This window comes from Aethalodelphis obliquidens, unplaced genomic scaffold (assembly GCF_003676395.1).
Source record: "Aethalodelphis obliquidens isolate GAN/ISIS:26980383/991018 unplaced genomic scaffold, ASM367639v1 scaffold5, whole genome shotgun sequence".
Lineage (NCBI taxonomy): Eukaryota > Metazoa > Chordata > Mammalia > Artiodactyla > Delphinidae > Aethalodelphis > Aethalodelphis obliquidens.
The window spans coordinates 6,003,204-6,023,741 of record NW_020837949.1 but is presented as its reverse complement, the minus strand read 5'-3'; the positions used below and the strand labels follow the sequence as shown (position 1 = coordinate 6,023,741).

Genomic DNA, 20,538 nt, shown 5'->3' with positions numbered 1-20,538 from the left:
AAGGTGACGGGGAGTCAGCGGCCGGGCTGGGCAGGTTGGGCAGAGCGAAGTGCCCGGTCGGCGCCCTTCATGCCTTGTCTCCCAGTGGGCAAGAGCTCCCCGGCCCCCGGGCCCGCACACGCAGACATACACCAAGGGTGAAAACTTCACAGTTATTTAATCTGCACATGTTCCAGAGAACCCCCTCCACCCCTCCCAGCTCCCCTTCTCCGGCCCCTCAGTCTTTGAGTCCCTAAATCAGCCCAAGGAGCTGTCAGGGACTAGAGGTGGCTGGATTCTCAGGCAGAACACTAAGAAGGGCCCAGGGGCGTGGCCCGGCTGTGCCTAGGGCCCAGGCAGCGACAGCAGCTGTCTGACCCGGAGGAGCCGACTGTTGGTGGGCGCTGAGGGCCAGCTGCCCCGGGGGGCGGCCCAGAGCCGTGGAGGTCGCAGGGAGGGGCCTCCGCTGGCCCCCGGAGTGCTCTGCGGCGCAGGGCTGGGCTCCAGGGTAGTGGGAAGAGGCAGGTCGGAGAGGCAGGCCTGGGCAGACAGCAACTCCCACCGTGTCGTGGGGAGCAAGGTCCGGAGGGGCCAGCAACACTGCCAAGAGCCCGTGGAGGCACTACGGGCGGTACATGGCAAAGGCCAGGAGACTGAGAAGCAGGGTGAAGCCGGCCAGACCCAGAGTGGCGGTCAGGGGAAAGAAGGGCCGGTACTGGATCTGGCAGTACCAGAGCAGCAGCAGCAGCAGAAGCAGCAGGGGCAGCAGCAGGCTGCCTACTTCCAGCCCGGAGGGGCCTGGCTCTGACCCCGGTGGGCACGGTGGGTGTGAGGGACCCACCCGAGTGGACACGTGGCAGTGGAGAACACAGTTGGGAGGGAGGTGAAGGCTGCCCAGGGTCTGGGTGTCGTCTCCTAACAGTTGCCCTTGGTAGATGAGTCGCACGTGCTGTTCCCGGCCAGGAAATTGGGTCCTGAGGAGAGAGCGACCTGGGTAATAGAGCAGGTCTCAGGCAATCCTGGCCCCTTGCCCGGAATAACTCTCCCACCCTCACCTCTGTCCTCCACCTACCACCCAAGTCAGGGCCTCTAAGGGGGCCCCTCCTGCTTCAGGGGAACAATACGGTGTGTGATTTGGGGGCCTCAGTTCCCTCATCTATAAACGGAGGGATAAGTCTCAGATATTGATATACTCAGCGGCCCTTCTAGGTCTGTGATCATTCCCACCCCACTCTTTAGCACTTTATTCCTGTCCTCTCTTCCCGCCTTACCTTTTCAGGGAGCCAATGGTGTCATGGGGCCAGGCCCTGGCCACCTGCTCTGAATCGTTGAGGAATTTCAGCCGAAGTACTAGGGGCTCCTGGGGGGAGTCTGGAGGTGGCGGTGTTGCTGGGAGCCCCACGCCAGGTTCTGGCTGTGCAGCCTGACCTCTGTGTCTCAGGCTGGGGGTCTCAGCTCCTGGGGCCTCCCCTCTGATGCTGTCGGTGACCGCCATGGCTTCACTGGGCTGTGTCGGTGCTGGGGTCCCTGACGGCTGGGGCAGTGGATCAGCGCCCTCGGCAGTGTGTGTTGAGACCCAGGCGAGAGCCAGCACCAGAAGGCAGGCAAGCACCGCGAAAAGGATGGTCACCTCATCACCCACCCCTTCGATCAGGGCCATGGCACCTGCCTTGCCCGCTGCGCTACCGAGCTGGAGAGGCACAAAGAACCCATGAGGGGCTGGCTCACCCGCCAGGAGCCCTCTGAACTTCGGGGGGGCTCCTGACCCCACCCCACCACAACTCTCCCACAGTCCTCAGACCTCTGCCCACATACCCGAGCCCCACCGTGGGACACGGACCGCTCTCACACCCAGTTACCCCAAACTTGCCCCACGTACCCCTTCCCATCACCAAATCCCTAGTCCTAATTTTTTGTAACCTGAGATCAGGTCTTCAACCAGCTGCCCAATTCACCCAAACCCTATTCCGAGGTCAGGGCCTTGACCTTCTAAGCGACTCTCCCCTAAATTCAACCTCCACCAAACTTCACCCCAAAGCTTACCTATTCTTCCCGTCTAGGTCATCCCAAAGTTTATCTACTCCTTCGTCTATTTCACCCCAAGCTTATCTACTCTTCCGTCGCTGAAGTTTCTCCAAGGGGGAAAAAGGTCTCTCCACACACACACCTCCCGGTTACCATTTACCCAAACCCCGACCCGCGGCACGGGACCGCTTCCCAAGGCTTCCCCACGCCAAAAGTCAAACTGCGCCCTTTGGCAAACTGGAACCTCCGAGGGCTGCCACCCCCCACCCAACTCGGCCCCTCCTGGTGCACTCAAACCCCACCCCGAGGCGGCCCGACCCCGCGCCTCCTCTGGAAGCCTCTCCAAACTCAGCCTGCTGCAGGACCCCAGATCTCGGCCGGGAATCCGAGACTTCGCCCTCCCCACCCTGATCCTCTATCACCCCTCCCATCTTCCCGCCCCCCACACCCACCCCCGAGTGGCGGGAGGGCGATCCCGGGGCGGGGCGAGCGGGGGCCAGCTGAGGTGGCGGCGGGGTGGGTACGGTCAAGGCGCAGGGACTCACCGCCTGGCTCCGCCAGCCCCATAGCGGACCCTCAGGCACTTCCGGGCGGGAGGTGGCGAGGTCGCAGACACCTGAAGGCACCCCCCCGCCTTCCCCGCTGCCGCTGCGCCGCCGCCGCAGCCCGGAGTATTGTGGGTCTTGTAGTCCGGCGCGGTGAGCAGTCCCCGCCCTCCGCCCTGCGGACCCACGTGCGGGCTCGACTACCCGGTCTCGGTGCCCGCAAATCGCTGAGGGGCTGGTGGGGGCGTGTCTGGGGGTTGTTCCAGTCCGCAGAGGTTTTGGGCGGCAGCAGCATCCTCCCCCTACCCCTCGGGCAGCCAGGGCATGTATCACTCCAGAAACTAACGTCAGCTGGAGCGTGTCAGAGCACCGGTGTTTCGAGATGCAGCCTTTGGGGAGCTCAGGTGGACCCTACCCCGGCCTACTCTTAAGTCAGAGTGGACGCCGGAAGGCATCCTGGACCCTCCAAATTGACTCTTCAGCCCAGAGCCCAGTAGCCTTGGGCTGCCCCACCAGGCTGGCTGAGGATATCCATCTTCAGGGCTGGCCACCGCAGCTTGGGCTGCCTTATTTACCTGGTCCCCTCCTCCACTTTGCCCCTGTAAGACTGTGCAAGAAGCATGGACTTTGGAACCTGGAACAAATGCTGATCCCTTATCCCGTGCTTATCAACTATATGACCTTGTGTGCGCTATTGAATCTCTTTGAACCTAAATTTCTTCGTTCCTAAAACATACCTCATAAGACAATTGTAAGGAAAAAATTAGGTGTTTCATTAAACAAGTGTGAAAACTATGTAGGGGATCTGTCACACAGCAGGTATTTGTTCACTTGGTATTAGAACACTTCCTCCACCCAAATCTGGCCTCAGAAATTAGGTATTTCTAGAGTATTGCTGTACAGGGGTTGTTGAGCCTCGGCCTGGCCCGGGCCAGTTAATTTCCATGGGTTTTCCCTCCCTCTGGGCTTCTATAGCCACAGAGAGGCACAGAGATCTTAGATCCTAGATTGTATAGACCAGTCTTGATTAAAAGTAATGCACCCTAGTGTTCTGATAGCAAATGCTTACTTGTGGGAGCAAGCACTCCAAATGTTGCCTTGGGACAGTCCGTTTAGATTTATAATATAAAGAACTAACTTATTTCTAGTTCCTTCCTTCCCATTTATTCATTTATTCTAGAAATATTTTTTAAATGTATACTATGTGCTGGGCACTGGCTGACATGCTGGGAGTACAGTGAATCAGACTCTATCCCTGCCCTCTTGTCGCTCATATACTAATAAAGGAGACAAGTAGCCCACCAGTGCTAAAACAGGTATGTGCTGGCTGCCGGGGCAACATTTCTGAGGGACTCTTTACCCTCAACAGCTCTACTGGGAGGTACCTGGTGCAACTGCTTGCTGTCAATTCTAACTAAGCTTCTAAAAGATATGTTAGATATTGCTCTTAGACTTACAGAACATAGGGTAGGTGATTTGTTCAACCACTATATTTTGCAGATGAAGCCCAGAGAGGGTGCAAGACATTCTGAAGGTCAAGCAGGTACGTAGAACCCACATCCCTCGGGAGTTTGGGAGGCCCCCGGTGTTGATTAGCTCGCAGCAGCTTCTTTGGAAGGTACAAGAAACTTAGGAATGGTGACTGGGTTGGTACTGGGGTAGAGTTGTGTAGGTAGCTGAATGGTGGGCAACTTTCTGCTGGGAAAAGACCCAGCTTGGCCTGGGCAGTGGAAGGATATGTAAAAAGGATGACTGTGCCAGAGGACATTGGGGTGTAGCCCTGGCAGGCTGATTGGCTGGGACCAGTGCTCTGCAAATGCCCCCTCTTATGGGGTTAAGAAAAGTTGGGGGGGGGGGCTAGCAGAACTGCATACAGCTTTAGCAATGGGGATGCAGAGGAACTAGGACGTTGAGGGAACTCCCTGGCCCCAGGAGTGGACAGGAACACGGTATAGACAAGGGAGAGAGGACAAAGAAAATTGAGACAGTCATGTGGACTCTGGTGCGTGCCTTGAATGGGGTGAGTGGGAAAGAAGGCATAATATTTGATTCCTTTCTCTTCTTCCTTCCCCCTTTCAGTGGGGTCCAGCTGTGTTCACTGGTCCTCTCCCGGTCTGGCAGTGGGTGTCTTCTTGGAGAGGCTGGAAGATAAGTGTGGGGACGTTGTTGTTTAAAGTGTCATTTCCAAAGGCCCCGCAGATGAAGCTCTCCTCAGGAAGAACTGGAAATAGAATCTGGGAATCCAGATTTCCAGCCTAGGTGCTGCAGCCGGCAATGGAGAGTCCAGGCAGGGCCCGAGAGAGAACCCTGGGTCGGCGTGGTCTCTAGGGTTGACCTCAGGGCCCTGGGACAGGGGAGCCTGTGCCGCACTGAAGGCAGGGCGATGTAAGGGAGGCGCAACTGGGCCTGGCCTGGCGACCCTCCTCGGCCAATCAGCCGCGTTCATCAGTACCCTCGGGCGCAGGGCACTGTGCGGGCGCTGCCCAGAGATCGGACACCCCACCCAGACCAGCGCAGGGAGGCGAAAGCGACAGCCGGGGCCGGGAGGGGGGCAGTGCAGCTGTCCTCTCGAAGCTAGGGGCCCTCGCAGCGGGTGTAGGTGGGGCCTGGAGAGGAGGCGGAAGGGCCGAAGCTGGGTGGGAGGGGCCGGCCGCTGGGGCTGGAGCGCGCGGCTCGGGGGTGGAGGCTGCAGAGCCAGCGAGCAAAGCGAGGGGCGGGGGCGCTGGGGCCCGCGCGCAGGAGGGGCGGGGGCGGGGGCGGCGGGGAGGGGGGCTCGGGCTGCGTGTGCTGGAGCCGGCGGGGGCGGCGGTGCGTGCGCATGACGCGGGGGGAGGGCCCGGGCCGCGCGCTCCCGGTCCCGTTGTTGTTGCCGCTGGAGGCTGCTCCCAGGCAGCGGGATCGCGGCGCCGGGAAGCGCCCGGCAGCGGTGGCCACAGCGTGCGCGGCGGCGCCTCCCGGCCTCGGCCCCCGGCCCCCGGCCCCATGCACTAGCCCCGCGCCGCCGGCTCCTTAGTCCCGGCCCCGCCAGCCCCGCGCGCCCGCCCGCCCGCCGCCGCTGCCGCTGCCGCCGCGCCGCCCAGGGATCCGGCCGGGCCCGCCTCGGGCCCCGCGGCTCCGGAACCATGAACTTCCAGGCGGGCGGGGGGCAGAGCCCGCAGCAGCAGCCGAGCCTGGCGGCGCCGGGGGGCGGCGGCGGCGGCGGCGGCGCGGGGGGGGGCGGGCAGTTCGGCGGCGCAGGGCCGGGGGCCGGGGGCGGCGGCCCCTCGCAGCAGCTGGCCGGCGGGCCTCCCCAGCAGTTCGCGCTCTCCAACTCGGCGGCCATCCGGGCCGAGATCCAGCGCTTCGAGTCCGTGCATCCCAATATCTACGCCATCTACGACCTGATCGAGCGCATCGAGGACCTGGCGCTGCAGAACCAGATCCGGGAGCACGTCATTTCCATCGAGGGTGAGCTGAGCCGGGGGCTGCGGGAGCTGGGGCGCGGTGGCTTCTTCGGCGCCGGCCGGGGCCTTTGCTGGCCCGTTCCGGCCACGCTCTCCCCGTTGGGGGTCCTCGCGCGCCTGAGGTCGGGGCCACGCGGTTTGCTGATCGCTGGCGCTGCATAGCCGGCGGCCAGGCTTCGCCATTTCTCGTCCGGGAACACTTTGGGGCTGGGGGCAGGTCCCGTGCCAGGGGACAGGTTTTCTGATCTTAGTGCTCCAGGGCGTGAGGGTGGTGTCGCTCCGGGGACGGGTGCGCTCTGAACCACAGAGGTTCTGGGGTCCAGAGGCCAGGTCTGGTCAGGCATGGCCGGGTAGGGTGGGCGCGGCGGAGGGCCTCGGCGGGCCGGGAGGTGGGGCCGCTGCCGGAGAGGCGTCTCAGCCGCTGTCCCGGCCCTGCCCGCAGCGGAGCGGTGGATCGGAGCCTCCCGTTAGTGGATGGCAGCATTCCCGGGCCCAGGGCCCGCGGGTCCCGGAGGGTGGCGCTCGCCGAGGCTCGCTCTTCCGACGCACACCCTCCACGCTGCCGCGGCCCGGCGGGCACGGGCCAGGCCTGGCGCGGGGCTTGGGCGCCGGGGCCGCGTGGGAAGCCCCGGCCGGGCCAGCGGCGCCTTCGCTGGGTCCCCCGCGCGCCGGGCACCCGCCGCTGCTCTCCAGGGAGCCGCTCGAGAGGCGGGCTCGGGGCTGGTGGGCGCTGACCGACCTCCAGGGACACAGCGCCAGGCGTCGGAGACTAGAACCCCGGGCCACTGAGCTGCCCAGCGCTCCTTTCTCTAGGCTCTCGGGCCCTGGACTTCGGCTACTGAGGGGCAGAGGAAGTGGGTGCACGCTGCTGGCAGATGTACCACGACCCCGGGTGTGGTGGGGACGGGCAGCACCGGCAGGCATCCCAGCGGCGTGGTGACCTTTGAACGCATGTGGGGCAGATGGGCCTGGCCCTGGGCCATCTGCTTCCTCCTCCGGCTCCATTTGCAGGGGGACACCCACCAGCAGGTGGTGGGTTCGGAAATGCAGGCAGAGTGCAAGGCCTTTTGCTGATGACTTGGAGTTGTGGGCAGGGCCCTGTCCAGTACTTGGGCCTCAGAGTTAGGGCCGCACTCCCATCTTTCTCTCATTGTGTGAGGCTCTTGGGGGTGTCCTTCACCTGAACACCCCGTTTCTGCTTTCAGAGGTCCCCGTGGCTGAGGAAGGCATAGTTGGTCTTTTGGGGGTAGGGGAACCCAGTTTAGAGGTGGGGTCCTGCTCTTTTCGTGTAGCATTCCCGTCTGCCTTCTTTCTGTCCTTTTCCCAGCTCTCTCGCATCGCATCTCTTTCCTCTGAAGGCTGAGTTCACTGTGAACTAATTAGGTGACAGAAAAAAACTCATTAGCATGGATCTGAGTAAATGGCCTGAATTATCGGTGTGGCTGGGGACCAGGAGATGGCATTTGTGTGAGCCAGGGGCCCCAAAGAGAGGAGATGACCAATATTTCCTCCTAGATCTGAAGGGGTGGGGGGTGGGGGGAAGAAATGCCATTCCCTGCAGCTTCCCTGTTTCCCCAGAGGAAGTAAGTTCCTGACCAGCACCAAGATGCCTCCCCCACCCCTCACAGCCCCTTTTGGAGGGGGTGGGACAGCCCCAGGAGGGGTGAGGGATGGCGTCCAGAGCAGGGAGAGGCAGAATTGGCCGGATTCCACGTCTAACTCCCGCTTCCTTAACAGTACCCCCGCCCCCCGAGCTCAGGAGGTCTCTGGCCCGGCATCTTCCGTGATGTGGAGGCCAGAGTTCCTGGGACATACTTGGGTTTTCACCCCCATCTTGAATTCAACACGATAGGCGGAATTTCCCCTTAGAGCCCTCCCCCGTGACCAGCTTCCCCATTGCGGTTTGGAAGTACCCCACATTCCGTCTGCTTAGCCTGGAAGCTTGGTATCACCATTGCGGATCCTGGGACCCAGTGTTTCATTGTCACCAGGGCCCAGCTGCTCCTCACACATCCGTTCCCAGCTCTCCTGGTCCCTACTTCCCTGCTCTTTCTTGGCAAGACCTCCCACCTCTTTCTTCTCCCCTTTTTTTTTCCAGCCTCTCTCTTGGAACCCATCTTTATTACCCACCTCACCCTTGCTTTCCCACTCCTGTCGCCCCAGCTTTTCTGCTGTAGGCAGGCATCAAAAAAAAAAAAAAAAAAAACCCAGAAAACTCCTTCTCTGATTTCTGCCGTATATCCTTCCTCTCCCCATCTGCCAAACCATATTGCCGCCGTCCTGCAAAGCGGCGTCGGCACCTTCTCTCTCTGTGGAGGGAGGGCAGCAGCTTCTCTGGCGGGCGTTTCCCTGCTCACTCTCTGAGCCTGACCGAGGCCCCTGCCAGGGCCCAGCGGACTTGGGTCGAGACTGTTACATAAACACATTCATCGCCTGGGAGGCTGATCCTATGTTTACTAGGGGTGAGCCTCTTAGGGGAAAGGGATGACATTTTCCTAGTGTGTAAGAAGCCTCATTCAGTAATACTTTAGTGAAGGGTGCGTTTGAGCTTTGAAGGTGACTGCGGAGATGCGGTCGGGATGCATTTGGGACTGAGGAAGCGTGGTGGCACCTTGCCCTCCTGTATTCTCTCTGTCTGCTTCTGTCAGCCCCTCTCACCCCGTGGCCAGGGCAGGAAGAAGCAGAGGAACTTTGAGCTTTCCTGTGTTTCAGGACAGGATCTGGAGGGAGGGAGTTCCTTTTCCCACCAAAGTCCAAGGAAAGAGAAAACCTGTCCACCCTACGGTCTTAAGGAACAAGCGGAATGTCACCAGGAGCTGGGACGGAGGCATAGACAGCCTACTGCGTGCGGAGCCCTTGAGCCACTCTCACCTCCCTGGTGGGTACACCGAGGCTCAGAGGAGCGAGGGACCTGCAGTGAGGGGTGCTCCCGGGGCTTGCTCGGGTGTCCTGGCTGTGTCCTAGAAAGAGGACACGAAGGAACCAGGCCTTGGTCCAGATGGGGGACAGTCTGGGCATACAGAACGCAGGGGTGCTGGGCCAAGTGAGCCGGAAGCCAGGATGAGGTGTTGGGAGAAGCAGCCCTTGGGGTCCCAGCAGGTGGCCTGGAAAGGCAGGCTTGTCCCTGAGTCGATGTGAGCCCGGGGAGGTCTGCCCAAGGGGAGGCCTGCATGGAGGGCCTGGAAGCGGACTGTGGCCCCGGGAGGCTACTGCTGCGGCAGGAACCCGGCTTTGTCAACTGGATGACTTGTTCCCTTGGCCCTTGGTTTTCCCCCAGGGGTTTTTAAGCAGTGAAATTCCTCGGAGAGGCACCGTCTGCCTGCCCCTGTGGGCTCCGGGCTTGGTAACATTCTGAAAGGACTCAGGTAAAAAGAGGTGCGGGTTTTCCTGTCTGGTTCAAAATTAGGCTGAAGAGAGAAGGGGGTCCGGACCTGTGGGCAGGGCAGTTGGAGGGGGCAGCCTCAGCATCTGCAGGCTTCCCTGCAGGCCTGCCCAGGGCTCTAGAGTTTGTCCCCTGTTTCGTCTGTGTGCTGTGACTAGATCCCAGCAACAGCGCTCTGATGCAGAGAGCAGAGTGGTGTGCGTTTTGGAGACAGAGAAGCCCTCTCCTGAGCTGATTCCCTTCTGCCTGCTCCTCGGGGTGGGCGTCCCCCAACCTGCTGCTAATTCTCGCCTGTGGGACTTGCTCAAGTCTGCGTTTCTGAGGCTCCCTCCCGTGGGTTCGGGATGGGGGCCCAGGGATCTGCATTTGTAACTTCCCCGGCCCCTTCTGGGAATTAGCTGGTTTGGAGAATGAGTGCCTGGTGGGGGACTGGTTATTTAGGACTTTGCACAGAAGAGCTCTAGGAGTTCTGAAAAAGAGGGTATCAGTGTGGGTGCCAGTGGCCTGGGAAAGCTGCGTTTGTTCCAGATACATTTATTTAGCGCCTACTGTGTGGTCCAGTCACATCTAGCACAGTGGAGAGCAGGAGGGGAGAGAGGGGGCTGAGCCAGCGCTCTAGACCCTGGAGGTGAATGGATCAGCGTGTAGGAGGTGCCAGAGGGGGGATTGGGAGTGGCAGGAATAAAGGCCGGGTTTTAAGAAAAGCAGGGCGGAGATGAGAGACTGGGGAAGCCTTGTCAGGACCCCAAGCCTGCGGGAACTCGGGCAGCCTCGAGATGCAGCCTCCCCACCCCCCACTCAGTCCTCCTTCACTGCGCTCCAGCTCTCTGCCAGGTGGAAGGCACCGTATAGATAAGACGGTCCTCGCTCGTCAGCACCCTGTGGCTGGCACATACCCTAACTTTCCTCTACCAGTTATTTCTTTAACTGAATGTGTGCCAGGCGCAGGGTCTGAGAGGTGCTCCGTGCAGAGGGAACAGGTTGGCAAAGGCGGCAAGGGTCGGGGTTCGAGGAACAGCAGGCTGGTCTGCGTGCCTGGAGCGTTGAGTCCACGGGGGACAGGCGGGAGGACCCTGGTTCGGGAGTTTTGAATGCTTTATCCTGTATTAATTCACTTACACCTCACCTTGTTCCGGAAGACCATACGAGGGTGACCCTTAAGCCTGCAGGAGATGAGCTGTCACGAGAGGGTTGAAGTAGAAGCCAACCGGCAGGTCGTATTTGAGAGCCGGTTGCATTTGAGAACTTACTCTCTGTGCAGTGCCGGCTGGATCAGAGGGAGAAGGCCACGGGGAGAGCAGGCAGGAGAGGTGGATTAATGAGCTCTTAGTGTCCACGCCGTACATTTGACTGTGAGCCCTCCCTAGCAGCTGTCAGCGGGCCTCTGGCCTCAGAACCTCAGGAATGGAGGGGGAAGGAGGCCCTAGCTTGGGGGAGGCAGGCCCGGGGCCCTGAGAACTCCTGTGTCTCCGCCCAGCATCTCCTGAACACCCACTTAGGTCCCTTTGGCTTGCCCCCATTCTCTTCTTAATATGCAGGTAACTCGAGATTAGTTGAACCAGAGAGCATTCCTCCTGACACCTAGCCAACTTCCACCACGCAGGCCAGGGGTGAGGGGCAGCTAATTTTGGTGCATGGAGCTGAGCTCTAGGGTTATGGAAGCGGGAAGGGGAGGGGACCGGGATCTCCTGCTTTGAGGATGGGGACCATGGGCTGCGCAGTGTTCCACCAGTTAACATTCCTCACCTGCCTGCTGGAGATGGTCACGAGGCCTCTGCAATCCTTTGCAGTCTTCTCCGGTTTGCAGGTATCATCTCCATTTTGCAAATGAGATCTCCTAGGACTGAGACGGAGTCACTTCCCAAGGCCGCACAGGAGCGGCACAGCCGGGGACTCTGCCTGGTTTTCCACCTCCAGGCCTCGTGCTCCTCCCCTCACATGGATGGGCCGACTGAGCTTTGCTGGGCCAGGCTGGACACCCAGTCAGCCCTTCTGGGTGCCTCTCAGGCAAGGTTTTGACCTCGAGTTGAACTTTTGGAAGCTTTTAGAGTATCACTTAAGGGTGACCCCGAGCTCTTCTTTCCTGCCATGGTTTTCTTCTGAGTGTCTTGAATCCCCAACTGGCTCTTGGAGGGGGGCTCTCCCTTCTATGAGCAGCATGGCTGTTGTGCGTAGGAGAAAGATGCTTGGTCAAGAAACACTCCAAAATATTTGAACATTTAAAAAATTTAAGTATATGTTTATTTTATTTTTTTTAATAACTTACTATTTTTAAAATTAATTAATTTTTGGCTACGTTGGGTCTTCATTGCTGCGCGTGGGCTTTCTCTAGTTGCGGTGAGCGGGGGCTACTCTTCGTTGTGGTGCGCGGGCTTCTCATTGCGGTGGCTTCTCTTATGGAGCACAGGCTCTAGGTGCACGGACTTCAGTAGTTGTGGCTCGCGGGCTCTAGAGCGCAGGCTCAGTAGTTGTGGCACACGGGCTTAGTTGCTCCGCGGCATGTGGGATCTTCCCGGACCAGGGCTTGAACCCGTGTCCCCTGCATTGGCCGGTGGATTTTTAACCACTGCGCCACCAGGGAAGCCCCTAAATATATGTTTAAATGACAAAAATTATGCATGCTGGTTATAACACATTCAAATGTGGAAAGGAAGTCGAAGAAATGTGTGTGCCCCCCACCCCTCTCCAAGGTACCTGCTGTTGTCTGTCTGTCTGATGGGTGTCTTTCCCATCTGCTTTCTCTCCTATATATATCTACTGTCTACTGCTCTATGATTGATGACACTCTTGGAGTTTTACAGCGAAAGTGGGACTTCTGTGGGAAATACTCCACTGGGAGAAGGGGAACCAGAGTCTCAGTTTCAAGAAAGGCATCTGCGTTCATGCACCCGTCTGGCAGCTCCCTGCGGGGCAGTTGGGATACCTGGGTTCTCATTCCTGTTCTGCCGCCGACTGGCTGTGAGAACTCGGGCAAGTCATAAAGGCGCCCCCAATCCCCCCGGCCGGTTCTCCTAGAACCCAGTTCTGGTTTCATCTGCACAGCTCTCTGTGACCCCGCCTTCGAGCATTTGGACCATCTCAGTCTTGGGTCCCTGGTCCAGGGAGGGCAGACTCCATTCAGTGGGAGGTTCTGAGGCTGCCTTCTTGTGCGCAGCATATGACACGCGCTGCCTGGGAGCCCTCCAGGAGCTGGTCATCGCCTCTGTTCCTGAGTTTCCTCAGGTAAGGAGGAGGGGTAGTGACAGTGTGATGGAGTTAGGCGCGGTGGGTGCCGACAGCGGTGCCTGGTACAGAGCGAGCGCCCAGTGCGTGCTCGTGGTGAGCTGAGGGGCTGCGTGCAGTTGATCCAAGTCTCCTGGTACCTAGATCTTTTCACACTTGTCTGATTATTTCCTTTGGACAAATTCCCAAGTGGGAGAAAACAGTGAGGCCATCGGGCACGCACGACCTTTTGGGGACTTTCTCTGTGCGCCACACTGCCCTGCAGGAAGGCCCTTCCCGTTTCCCTGGGGCAGAGACTGCCTTTTCCCTGCCCACCCTGTCCACTTGAAAGGTGAAGAGAAATGATTTTTGTTGTTGTTTTATCTTGTGTGTATCTGATTACTAGTGAGAGTCAACATGAAACATAATGTTTTTGGTTGTTGTATTTTGTTGAATTCCCGTCATATCCTTTATTCATCTTCCTCGTGGTTTGTTACTCTTTTTCTTAATATGTGTAAGATAGTTTTGTTTTTGTTTTTGTTTTTTTTTGGCTCTGCGGCATGTGGGATCTTACTTCCCCCACCAGGGATTGAACCCACACCCCCTACAGTGGAAGCGCAGCGTCTTGACCACTGGACTGCCAGGGAAGCCCCTGTGTAGGACAGTTTTAATATGCAAACATATATCAGGCATACATTGCCGATTGCTGGAGGGGAGCTGGGGTCTTGATCTCTCTGGCGGCACTCTGGCCCTCCCGGGGCCCTGGGCACCGAGGTGAGTGAGCCCACAGCACATGGTCCCAGAGGGATGTCTATGCCTCTGCTGTTGTCGTGCCTGTTTATAGTGTGTATTTTCTTTCTCTTTCCTGTTTGTCAGCACCCCTCCTTGCCACTGTTGGTGCACCCGCCCACAGCAGTTTCTCTTTTGCCTTTTAATTTGTTGCTTTGCTGGCTTGCGAACCTGGAGCCCAAGCTGGTAGAGTGGGATTCGAGCCCAGTCATGGCCTCTCCGTGTGTGTCTGTGGGTCTGTGTGTGCGGCAGGGCTGGGAGGCCGGGAGAGCTGGACCCCACTCGGGGCTCCCGCTCTGCTCCTGATGGGAGCTCCGGCCCCTCCTCTGTGTGTGGTCTCTTCCAGGGAGGGGCAGATGCACTTCCCTGCCTAGAGAACTTTTTTGGTTAAACAGACCCTAGATGAAGGCCCTTTGCTAAGAAGCACTGTGATGATTTGGTGGCTTTCAGTCCCTCTGAAGCCCCACTCGTCTTGGTTATTGCTTCTAGACTCTTCTAGACTGTTTTAGGCTGGATGATGTGGTAGGATGGAGCCTGGTGTCATTCCTTCTCTGTCACAGTCTGTACAGGGTAGTGGGTACACCCGGCTCTGGAGCCAGGCTGCCTAGATGTACATTCCTAACACTTAGTAGTGGTGTAACCTTTCTGTGTCTTGGCTTCCTTGTTGGGTGAGTTCCGTAACATTTCTGTGTCTTGGCTTCCTTGTTGCTAATATGAGTTTAACAAGCACCCGTCTCATTGTGTAGGTGTGACAGTGAAGTATATTAACGCGTGCAAAGCTTTTAGACCAGCCCCGGCCCCTCGGAAGTGTTCACAGGGGCTCCAGCCTTTGCAGGGCTGCGGAGAGGACTCAGGGAGGGAGTGTCCCTCGTGGCACCTGCAGCGGTGGCTCCCCAGTCATGCTCCCTGAACCCGAGCGGGCGAACGGGAGAACCTGGCGGGGCAGAGTTTGGGGTAAGTTGGTTTAGCCTGGCAGGCCCCAAGGAGGGGTGCCAGGTCCGGACTTGTCTGACGTTCCAGCTGATTGCAGCAGACCCTGGACCACAGCTGGTCACAAGGAGTGTGTCACACAGGCACCCAGCATTGCTTTCATCTGATTGCTTGCCCGTCGATTAAAGTATTTCCTCTAATTCAGCACCAATTACACATGTGAGTCATGTGTAAATTTAAATTTTCAAGTAGCCATATTAAGAAAGCAAAAAAAAATTATCTTTAATAATGCGTTTTATTTAACCCATTGTATCTGAAATATTATCATTTCAATGCACAATTAACAAATTAATATAACGGGGCTTCCCTGGTGGCGCAGTGGTTAAGAATCCGCCTGGTTCGATCCCTGGTCCGGGAAGATCCCACATGCCGCGGAGCAACTAAGCTCGTGCGCCACAACTACTGAGCCTGTGCTCTGGAGCCCGCAAGCCACAACTACTGAAGCCCGCGCGCCTAGAGCCCGTGCTCCGTAACAAGAGAAGCCACCGCAGTGAGAAGCCTGTGCACTGCAAATGAAGAGTGGCCCCCGCTCACAGCAACTAGAGAAAGCCTGCGCGCAGCAACGAAGACCCAACACAGCCAAAAATTAAATAAGATAAATAAATGAATTAATTAATATAACAATTTTTAATGAGACATCTTACATTCTTTTCTCAACTAAGTCTTCAAACTGTGTTTCACCCGCTCAGTGCCTCTCCATTTGGACTGACCGCATTTCAAGGGCTCAAGAGCCGTGCGTGGCCAGTGTCTGTGGTGTTGGAAAAACAGCTCTAATTTTAGCCTATAAGGTAACAAAAGAATTCCTCTTCGTTGGAAAAATTGAATACAGAAGTATATCCTTTTGGATTCATCTTTCTAAAGTATCATATTAAAATTTTTTAAGTAACGTGCCTTTCACATATATCCTGCCGTTTTCACTCAGTCATTCAACAAACACTCCTGAGTACCTGCTCAGGCCGTGGTGATGGGTAGCAGATAAATCTATTTAGAAGGGTTACTGAAGTCACAGTAGTTTTTTGTCGCCGTGGATTTTCTTCAAACCCGGAAGCACAACTACTGCTGAGGGGGCTCGGCCCCGAAACGTGTTCCCGTCCAGGGGTTCTCAAGTTCTGGAACCGAGGTTCACACGGTTTTGCTCAAGGCGGAAGGTGGGGAGTGAGCCCAGACCCCGCTCTTTTGCAAGAAGCAGGAGGAGAGGGCGCGTGTCTGTTGGGGATCACGTCCAGGCTCTTGTTAGTGAGCGTCTTGGTTGAGAATGGGTTGCCCACGGGCCCCAGCGTGGATCACGTCCAGGCTCTTGTTAGTCAGCGTCTTGGTTGAGAATGGGTTGCCCACGGGCCCCAGCGTGGCTCGCGTCACTTGGGTTTGGCGGTTTCATCCCACGTGGCTGCCGCTCTGCCCTACTTACGTCCCCGCCCGCCCCCTCTGCATCACAGCCCGAGGATAATCCTGAATTAGGGTGAGGGGAAGGGAGATGGCAGGGAAAGGCTCTTCCATCTGCTTGGGGGCAAGGGCCGGTGGGCCCGACCGGGAGTGGACGTGCCGGACAGCGAGCCTGTTGCTGGGCAGAGCTCGTGTGAACAGCACAGTCCGTGGACTGGCTGGCCTCTGCGTATCCTCCTGATGCTTGATGGACTAAAGTGCTGGATTGTGAAGTGCAGACCACCAGGGAATAGGGTGCCGATTATGTAGGCCGGCCAGCCGGCCAGCCGTGCAGACTGTAAGCCCAGCCCTCGCTCTGTGGACCAGAGAGGGTGGAGGCCACCTACCAGGGATTCAAGGTCACTGCTGAGCAGCAGGGCGGTGAGGCCCCGGGCCTTTGCACTTCACCGTGGTACTCTCCTTCCAGCTCACAGGAGAGGTGGGCCGGGTGATCCCGGCCATGCCCCCTTCAGCCGTGACCCACAGCAGTTGTGCCAGGATGTGTCACCAGCAAAGTCACAATATTCCCCTCACCCCATCCTGGTGTCTTAGGCAGGAGCTGTTCTTTGGAAGCTTTTTTTTTGGTTTGTGTTTTGTCTTTACGCTGAGTAACGTGTATATAATAGCGAAAATGTCGTAAACGTACACGTGCTCTCTGAAAACACACGGCACAGAATAAGGCCGCTCTCAGCCAGCAGCCTGGGTTGGCCTCCTTGCTGTGTCTCTCAGTTCACTTCCGGGCCCTGAAGTAAGGAGACCTTCCCCTCCCTGCTCTGCTTGGAGATGAGATGTTTGTGGAGCCGCCCAGGAAGGAGCATCCTGTGGTGCTGCGTTCACCAACTCGCTCTTGTTAACCTTTGTCCGGGGAGCCAGCAGGGAAGCTGCCAGTGGGCTGGGCTGGGCCGCTCTCTGCCTTTAGCAGGCCCTTGGTGACTGACATCTTGGATGGGATGTCCTGAGGCCCCTCCAGCCAACCCAGAGAAGACAGAGCCCATCACCCTGCAGAGCTCTCATTCTCTCCCAGGCTGTCACTCTCGGGTGTCGGGGGGGCGGGGGGCGGACACGCCATCCTGAAACTGTGTTAACAGGCTCTCACCTCCCTTCCTGGGTATCCCCCATCCCCTGCCGGCTGTGGCCCTTGGGCCTCGCTTCTCTCAGTGGGCCCTGAGCGCACGGCAGCCCCTCCAGGGCCATTACTTCCCTTTACCTGCGAGAAGAGCTGGGATCTAAACCTGCCTCTGTCCAGCTCCATCGCCCACCTTTCCCGTTCGAGGCTCTGGTCTGTTGGGTGTCCCTCCCCAGCCCCTAGTCTCCCCTGGCCTGGTCCCTCGTGGGGCCTGGAGCAGTGGGTGCTCTCCTCCCACTGGCCCCAAGCTGGTGCCGGCCTCATCTGCTGCTTTCCTCCTGGACACTGAGCCCATGGCCAGTGGGCCTCGGGCCCCCAGCCCAGTACCAGCCTGGCAGGTACCAGTGACCAAGAGCCCCTCCCTGCTCTGTACCCAGCCCAGGGGCCCTGTTGGACCTGGAGGTGGCTCAGGGAGCCCTCGCCTGTATCACACTGCTCCGTCCCCTCCAGGGCCACGGTGCTGCCCGTGGGGTCCCCTCCCAGCCCGCTGGCCCCGAGCAGCCAAGGGCAGGGGGCCTGTGGGCTGTGAGGCCCCTGAGGTGGAGCTTTGCAGCCCCCAGAGCAGGGTGGGGCGGGGGCTGTCTGTGGAGGGGCCTAACTTCTCTCTCTGAGGCCCGTGCCTCCCCGCAGAGTCTGGGCCGCCAGCCTGTGCCTCGCCGGCACTGGGGTGACCAGGAGGAGGGGCGGTGCGTGGAGTTCTCTGGCCTCTTCCTCCAGGGCTCAGAGCTGGGCCAGAGCTGCTAGGTCCCCGAGAGCAAGGTGTCTTGCTTTCCGGCGTGTGCTTCTGACTGGTCGCCCTAAAGCCCGCGACCTGCCCGGGGAGAAAGCTGCCCTGGGTTGCGGCCCCGGGAGGCGGCCACGTTCTGCCCCAACTGTGTGACCCTCGCCTGGCGACAGTGGGTGTGAGGCCAAGGGAGGGACACCGGCCACCACCTGGGTCTCTCCCATGGGTGCAGGGGGAACAGGCCCCATGCAGGTTCAGGGCAGTCAGTTGTGTCCACGCTGGGGGCACCAATGGCATAGATACGGAGACCCTGACCCAAGTCCAAACAGCTTAACACAGACCCGCTGAGGGGGCAGGGTCCCCAGGGGGCACGGGAGAGAGTCCTTCCCCTCTGTCTGCAAGAGAAAATCCGTCCTGGAGAGTGAGGGCTGGGTGGTCCAGGCGGAGGGAGCCGTGTGCAGCCGTGGGGTGGGGGGAGGAGTGGGGAGGCCCTTCGGAATTCTGAACTGGGTGCCTTGGGCATTGCCACTGCCTTTCCTTCCAGGGTGCCCCCTGAACTCGATCAAGGGGAACATTGATTTCTGCGGCACGCGGGGGTACAGGTCCCAGTGCTGCCTGGTGCAGCCCAGCTGGGAGTGGGCTGAGTGGGGTGTCCCTCTGCTCCAAGCAGGAGAGGATGGGCCGGGTGATGCTGAGTTGGCACCGAAGAAAAACTGTATTTCCGAAAGAGCGCGCCGCACGCCAGGGCCTCGATGGGCTTTCTACCCAGTGACCCAGCGTGGAGGGACGTGGGGGGAGACCTGTGGCGTACCTGGCTGCTTTGATAGGCACCGCGAGACGCTGTTTTACCAGAGTCGTGATTTTATTATGAAAATTGCTGGCGTAGCGTGTTTTTAAACTATTCACATGCGCCACCCCACACTCCAGCACTTTGTTTGTGCTGCAGACATCGCGAGATTGACAGCTCTTGCTTCAGGTGCCAGGGAGCCGCAGGGTTCTGAGCGAAGGGTGGCTGCATCTCATCTGGCATCTCAGAAAGAACTCGAAAGAATAGCTTTCTGTTAGTGCTTGTGTGCCAGGCTCTGCCCTCCGTGCTTGCTTGTCATTCTCGAGACATTCCTGGGGTGTTATCATCCCCATCTTGAAGATGAGGAGACTGACGCACCGAGATGTAGAGGAATTTGCCCGAGGTTGGTCGCCTCACAATGGCAGAGGCAGGACCCGGACCCGGGGAGTCCATTCTCAGATTCTGTGTTCCGAGCCGGCATGCGCTGCTGCACCACGAAAAAGATACAGCTCTTAAAAATACAGAAGAAAGTTAAAAGTGTATTGTCTAATCTTGGGATAAGAGGTATCCCCTTAAGCCAGACAGGAAACCCAGAATTTATAGAGGGAAAGACAGACAGATTTTTCCCCAAGCCTTTTTTTTTTTTTTTTTTTTTTTTGGTTTGCGGGCCCCTCCCTGCCGTGGCCCCCCCCCCCGCGGAGCACAGGCTCCGGACATGCAGGCCCAGCGGCCATGGCTCACGGGCCCAGCCACTCCGCAGCACGTGGGATCCCCCCGGACCGGGGCACGAACCCGCGTCCCCTGCATCGGCAGGCGGACTCCCAACCACTGCGCCACTAGGGAAGCCCTCCCCAAGCCTTTCGTTTTGAAAAATGACCACCTTGAATGATTCTTAGTTAACATTTACCCCATTTGCTTTCCCTCTGTTTCTCACACACACATATTTTGGTGGAGGTGATGGTCAGTAGTTGTGGATGCTTCCCGCCAAGCACTCCAGCAGGCATTTCCTACGAACAGACAGTCCTTCTACATAACGTAGTACCAGTGTCACACCCAAAAAGATGAGTGAGAACTCTCAACCATCGTCGACTAGCTCATCCATAACCAGATGTCCTCAAGTAACCCCCACGTGCCTTATATAATAACCTCTTTGTTTTTCCAAATCAGGATGGGATCAGGACGGCACAGGATCCATCGTGATGCTTTTCCCCATCACACAGACTCTTTTTTTAATATTTTAAAAAAACGTATTGAAGTATAGTTTATTTACAATGTTGTGTTAATTTCTGCTCTGCAGCAAAGTGACTCAGTTATATATAAATATATTCTTTTTCTTATTCTTTTCCATTATGGCTTATCACAGGATAATGAATATAGTTCCCTGTGCTTTACAATAGGAGTTGTTTATCCATCCTATATATAATGGTTTGCATCTACTAATCCCAAACTCCCAACCCTCCCTCCCCCACCCACACCTCCTTGGCCATCACAAGTCTGTTCTCTACGTGTGAGTCTGTTTCTGTTGCGTAGATAAGTTTGTTTGTGTCATGTTTTAGATTCCACATATAAGTGATATCATATGGCATTTGTCTTTCTCTTTCTGACTTACTTCACTTAGTATGATCATCTCTAGGTCCATCCATGTTGCTGCCGATGGCATTATTCTTTTTTTTATATAAATTATTTTATTTTATTTTATTTATTTTTGGCTGTGTTGGGTCTTTGTTGCTGCACGCGGGCTTTCTCTAGTTGTGGCGAGCGGGGGCTACTCTTCGATGCGGTGCGTGGGCTTCTCATTGCGGTGGCTTCTCTTGTTGCGGAGCACGGGCTCTAGGCGCGTGGGCTCTAGTACTTGTGGCACATGGGCTCAGCAGCTGTGGCGCACGGGCTTAGTTGCTCTGTGGCATGTGGGATCTTCCTGGACCAGGGCTCGAACCAGTGTCCCCTGCAATGTCAGGCAGATTCTTAACTACTGCGCCACCAGGGAAGCCCCTCTTTTTTTTTTTTTTAGTACATCTTTATTGGAGTATAATTGCTTTACAATGCTGTGTTAGTTTCTGTTGTACAACAAAGTGAATTAGCCTTATGCATACATATATCCCCATGTCCCCTCCCTCTTGAGCCT

General features: G+C 57.6%; 2 protein-coding genes across 5 annotated transcripts in view; one reads left to right on the top strand and one right to left on the bottom strand.

Moving 5' to 3' along the window:
• Positions 1-138: 138 nt before the first annotated feature.
• On the bottom strand, positions 139-2,670 carry TMUB1 (transmembrane and ubiquitin like domain containing 1). Of its 2 annotated transcripts, none has more exons than XM_027101500.1 (3): positions 2,550-2,670; positions 1,251-1,669; positions 139-953 (listed from the first exon to the last, which is right to left on the bottom strand). In XM_027101500.1, exons 2-3 carry the CDS (start codon positions 1,637-1,639, stop codon positions 602-604), a joined length of 741 nt encoding a protein of 246 aa, XP_026957301.1. In that variant the 5' UTR covers positions 1,640-1,669; positions 2,550-2,670; the 3' UTR covers positions 139-601. The 2 variants fall into 2 exon arrangements, with proteins under 2 accessions (XP_026957301.1, XP_026957302.1); XM_027101501.1 differs by lacking the exon at positions 2,550-2,670 and adding an exon at positions 2,023-2,439 and having other exon boundaries at positions 142-953.
• Positions 2,671-5,363: 2,693 nt separating this feature from the next.
• AGAP3 (ArfGAP with GTPase domain, ankyrin repeat and PH domain 3) overlaps positions 5,364-20,538 on the top strand; it is a 56,604-nt gene continuing 41,429 nt past the window's right edge. For all 3 annotated transcript variants that reach the window (XM_027101489.1, XM_027101488.1, XM_027101493.1), the window contains exon 1: positions 5,364-5,996. In XM_027101489.1, coding sequence (XP_026957290.1) covers positions 5,672-5,996 — 325 coding nt within the window. In that variant the 5' untranslated portion in view covers positions 5,364-5,671. The remainder of the gene's footprint in view (positions 5,997-20,538) is intronic.

What these genes read in the sequence shown, in the direction of transcription:
- TMUB1 (XM_027101500.1), bottom strand. Translation starts at nt 1,639, where the DNA reads ATGGCCCTGATCGAAGGGGTGGGTGATGAGGTGACCATCCTTTTCGCG. An exon ending in ACCATTGGCTCCCTGAAAAG is followed by an intron (nt 954 to 1,250) that starts GTAAGGCGGGAA and finishes CTCTCTCCTCAG; the next exon opens with GACCCAATTTCCTGGCCGGG.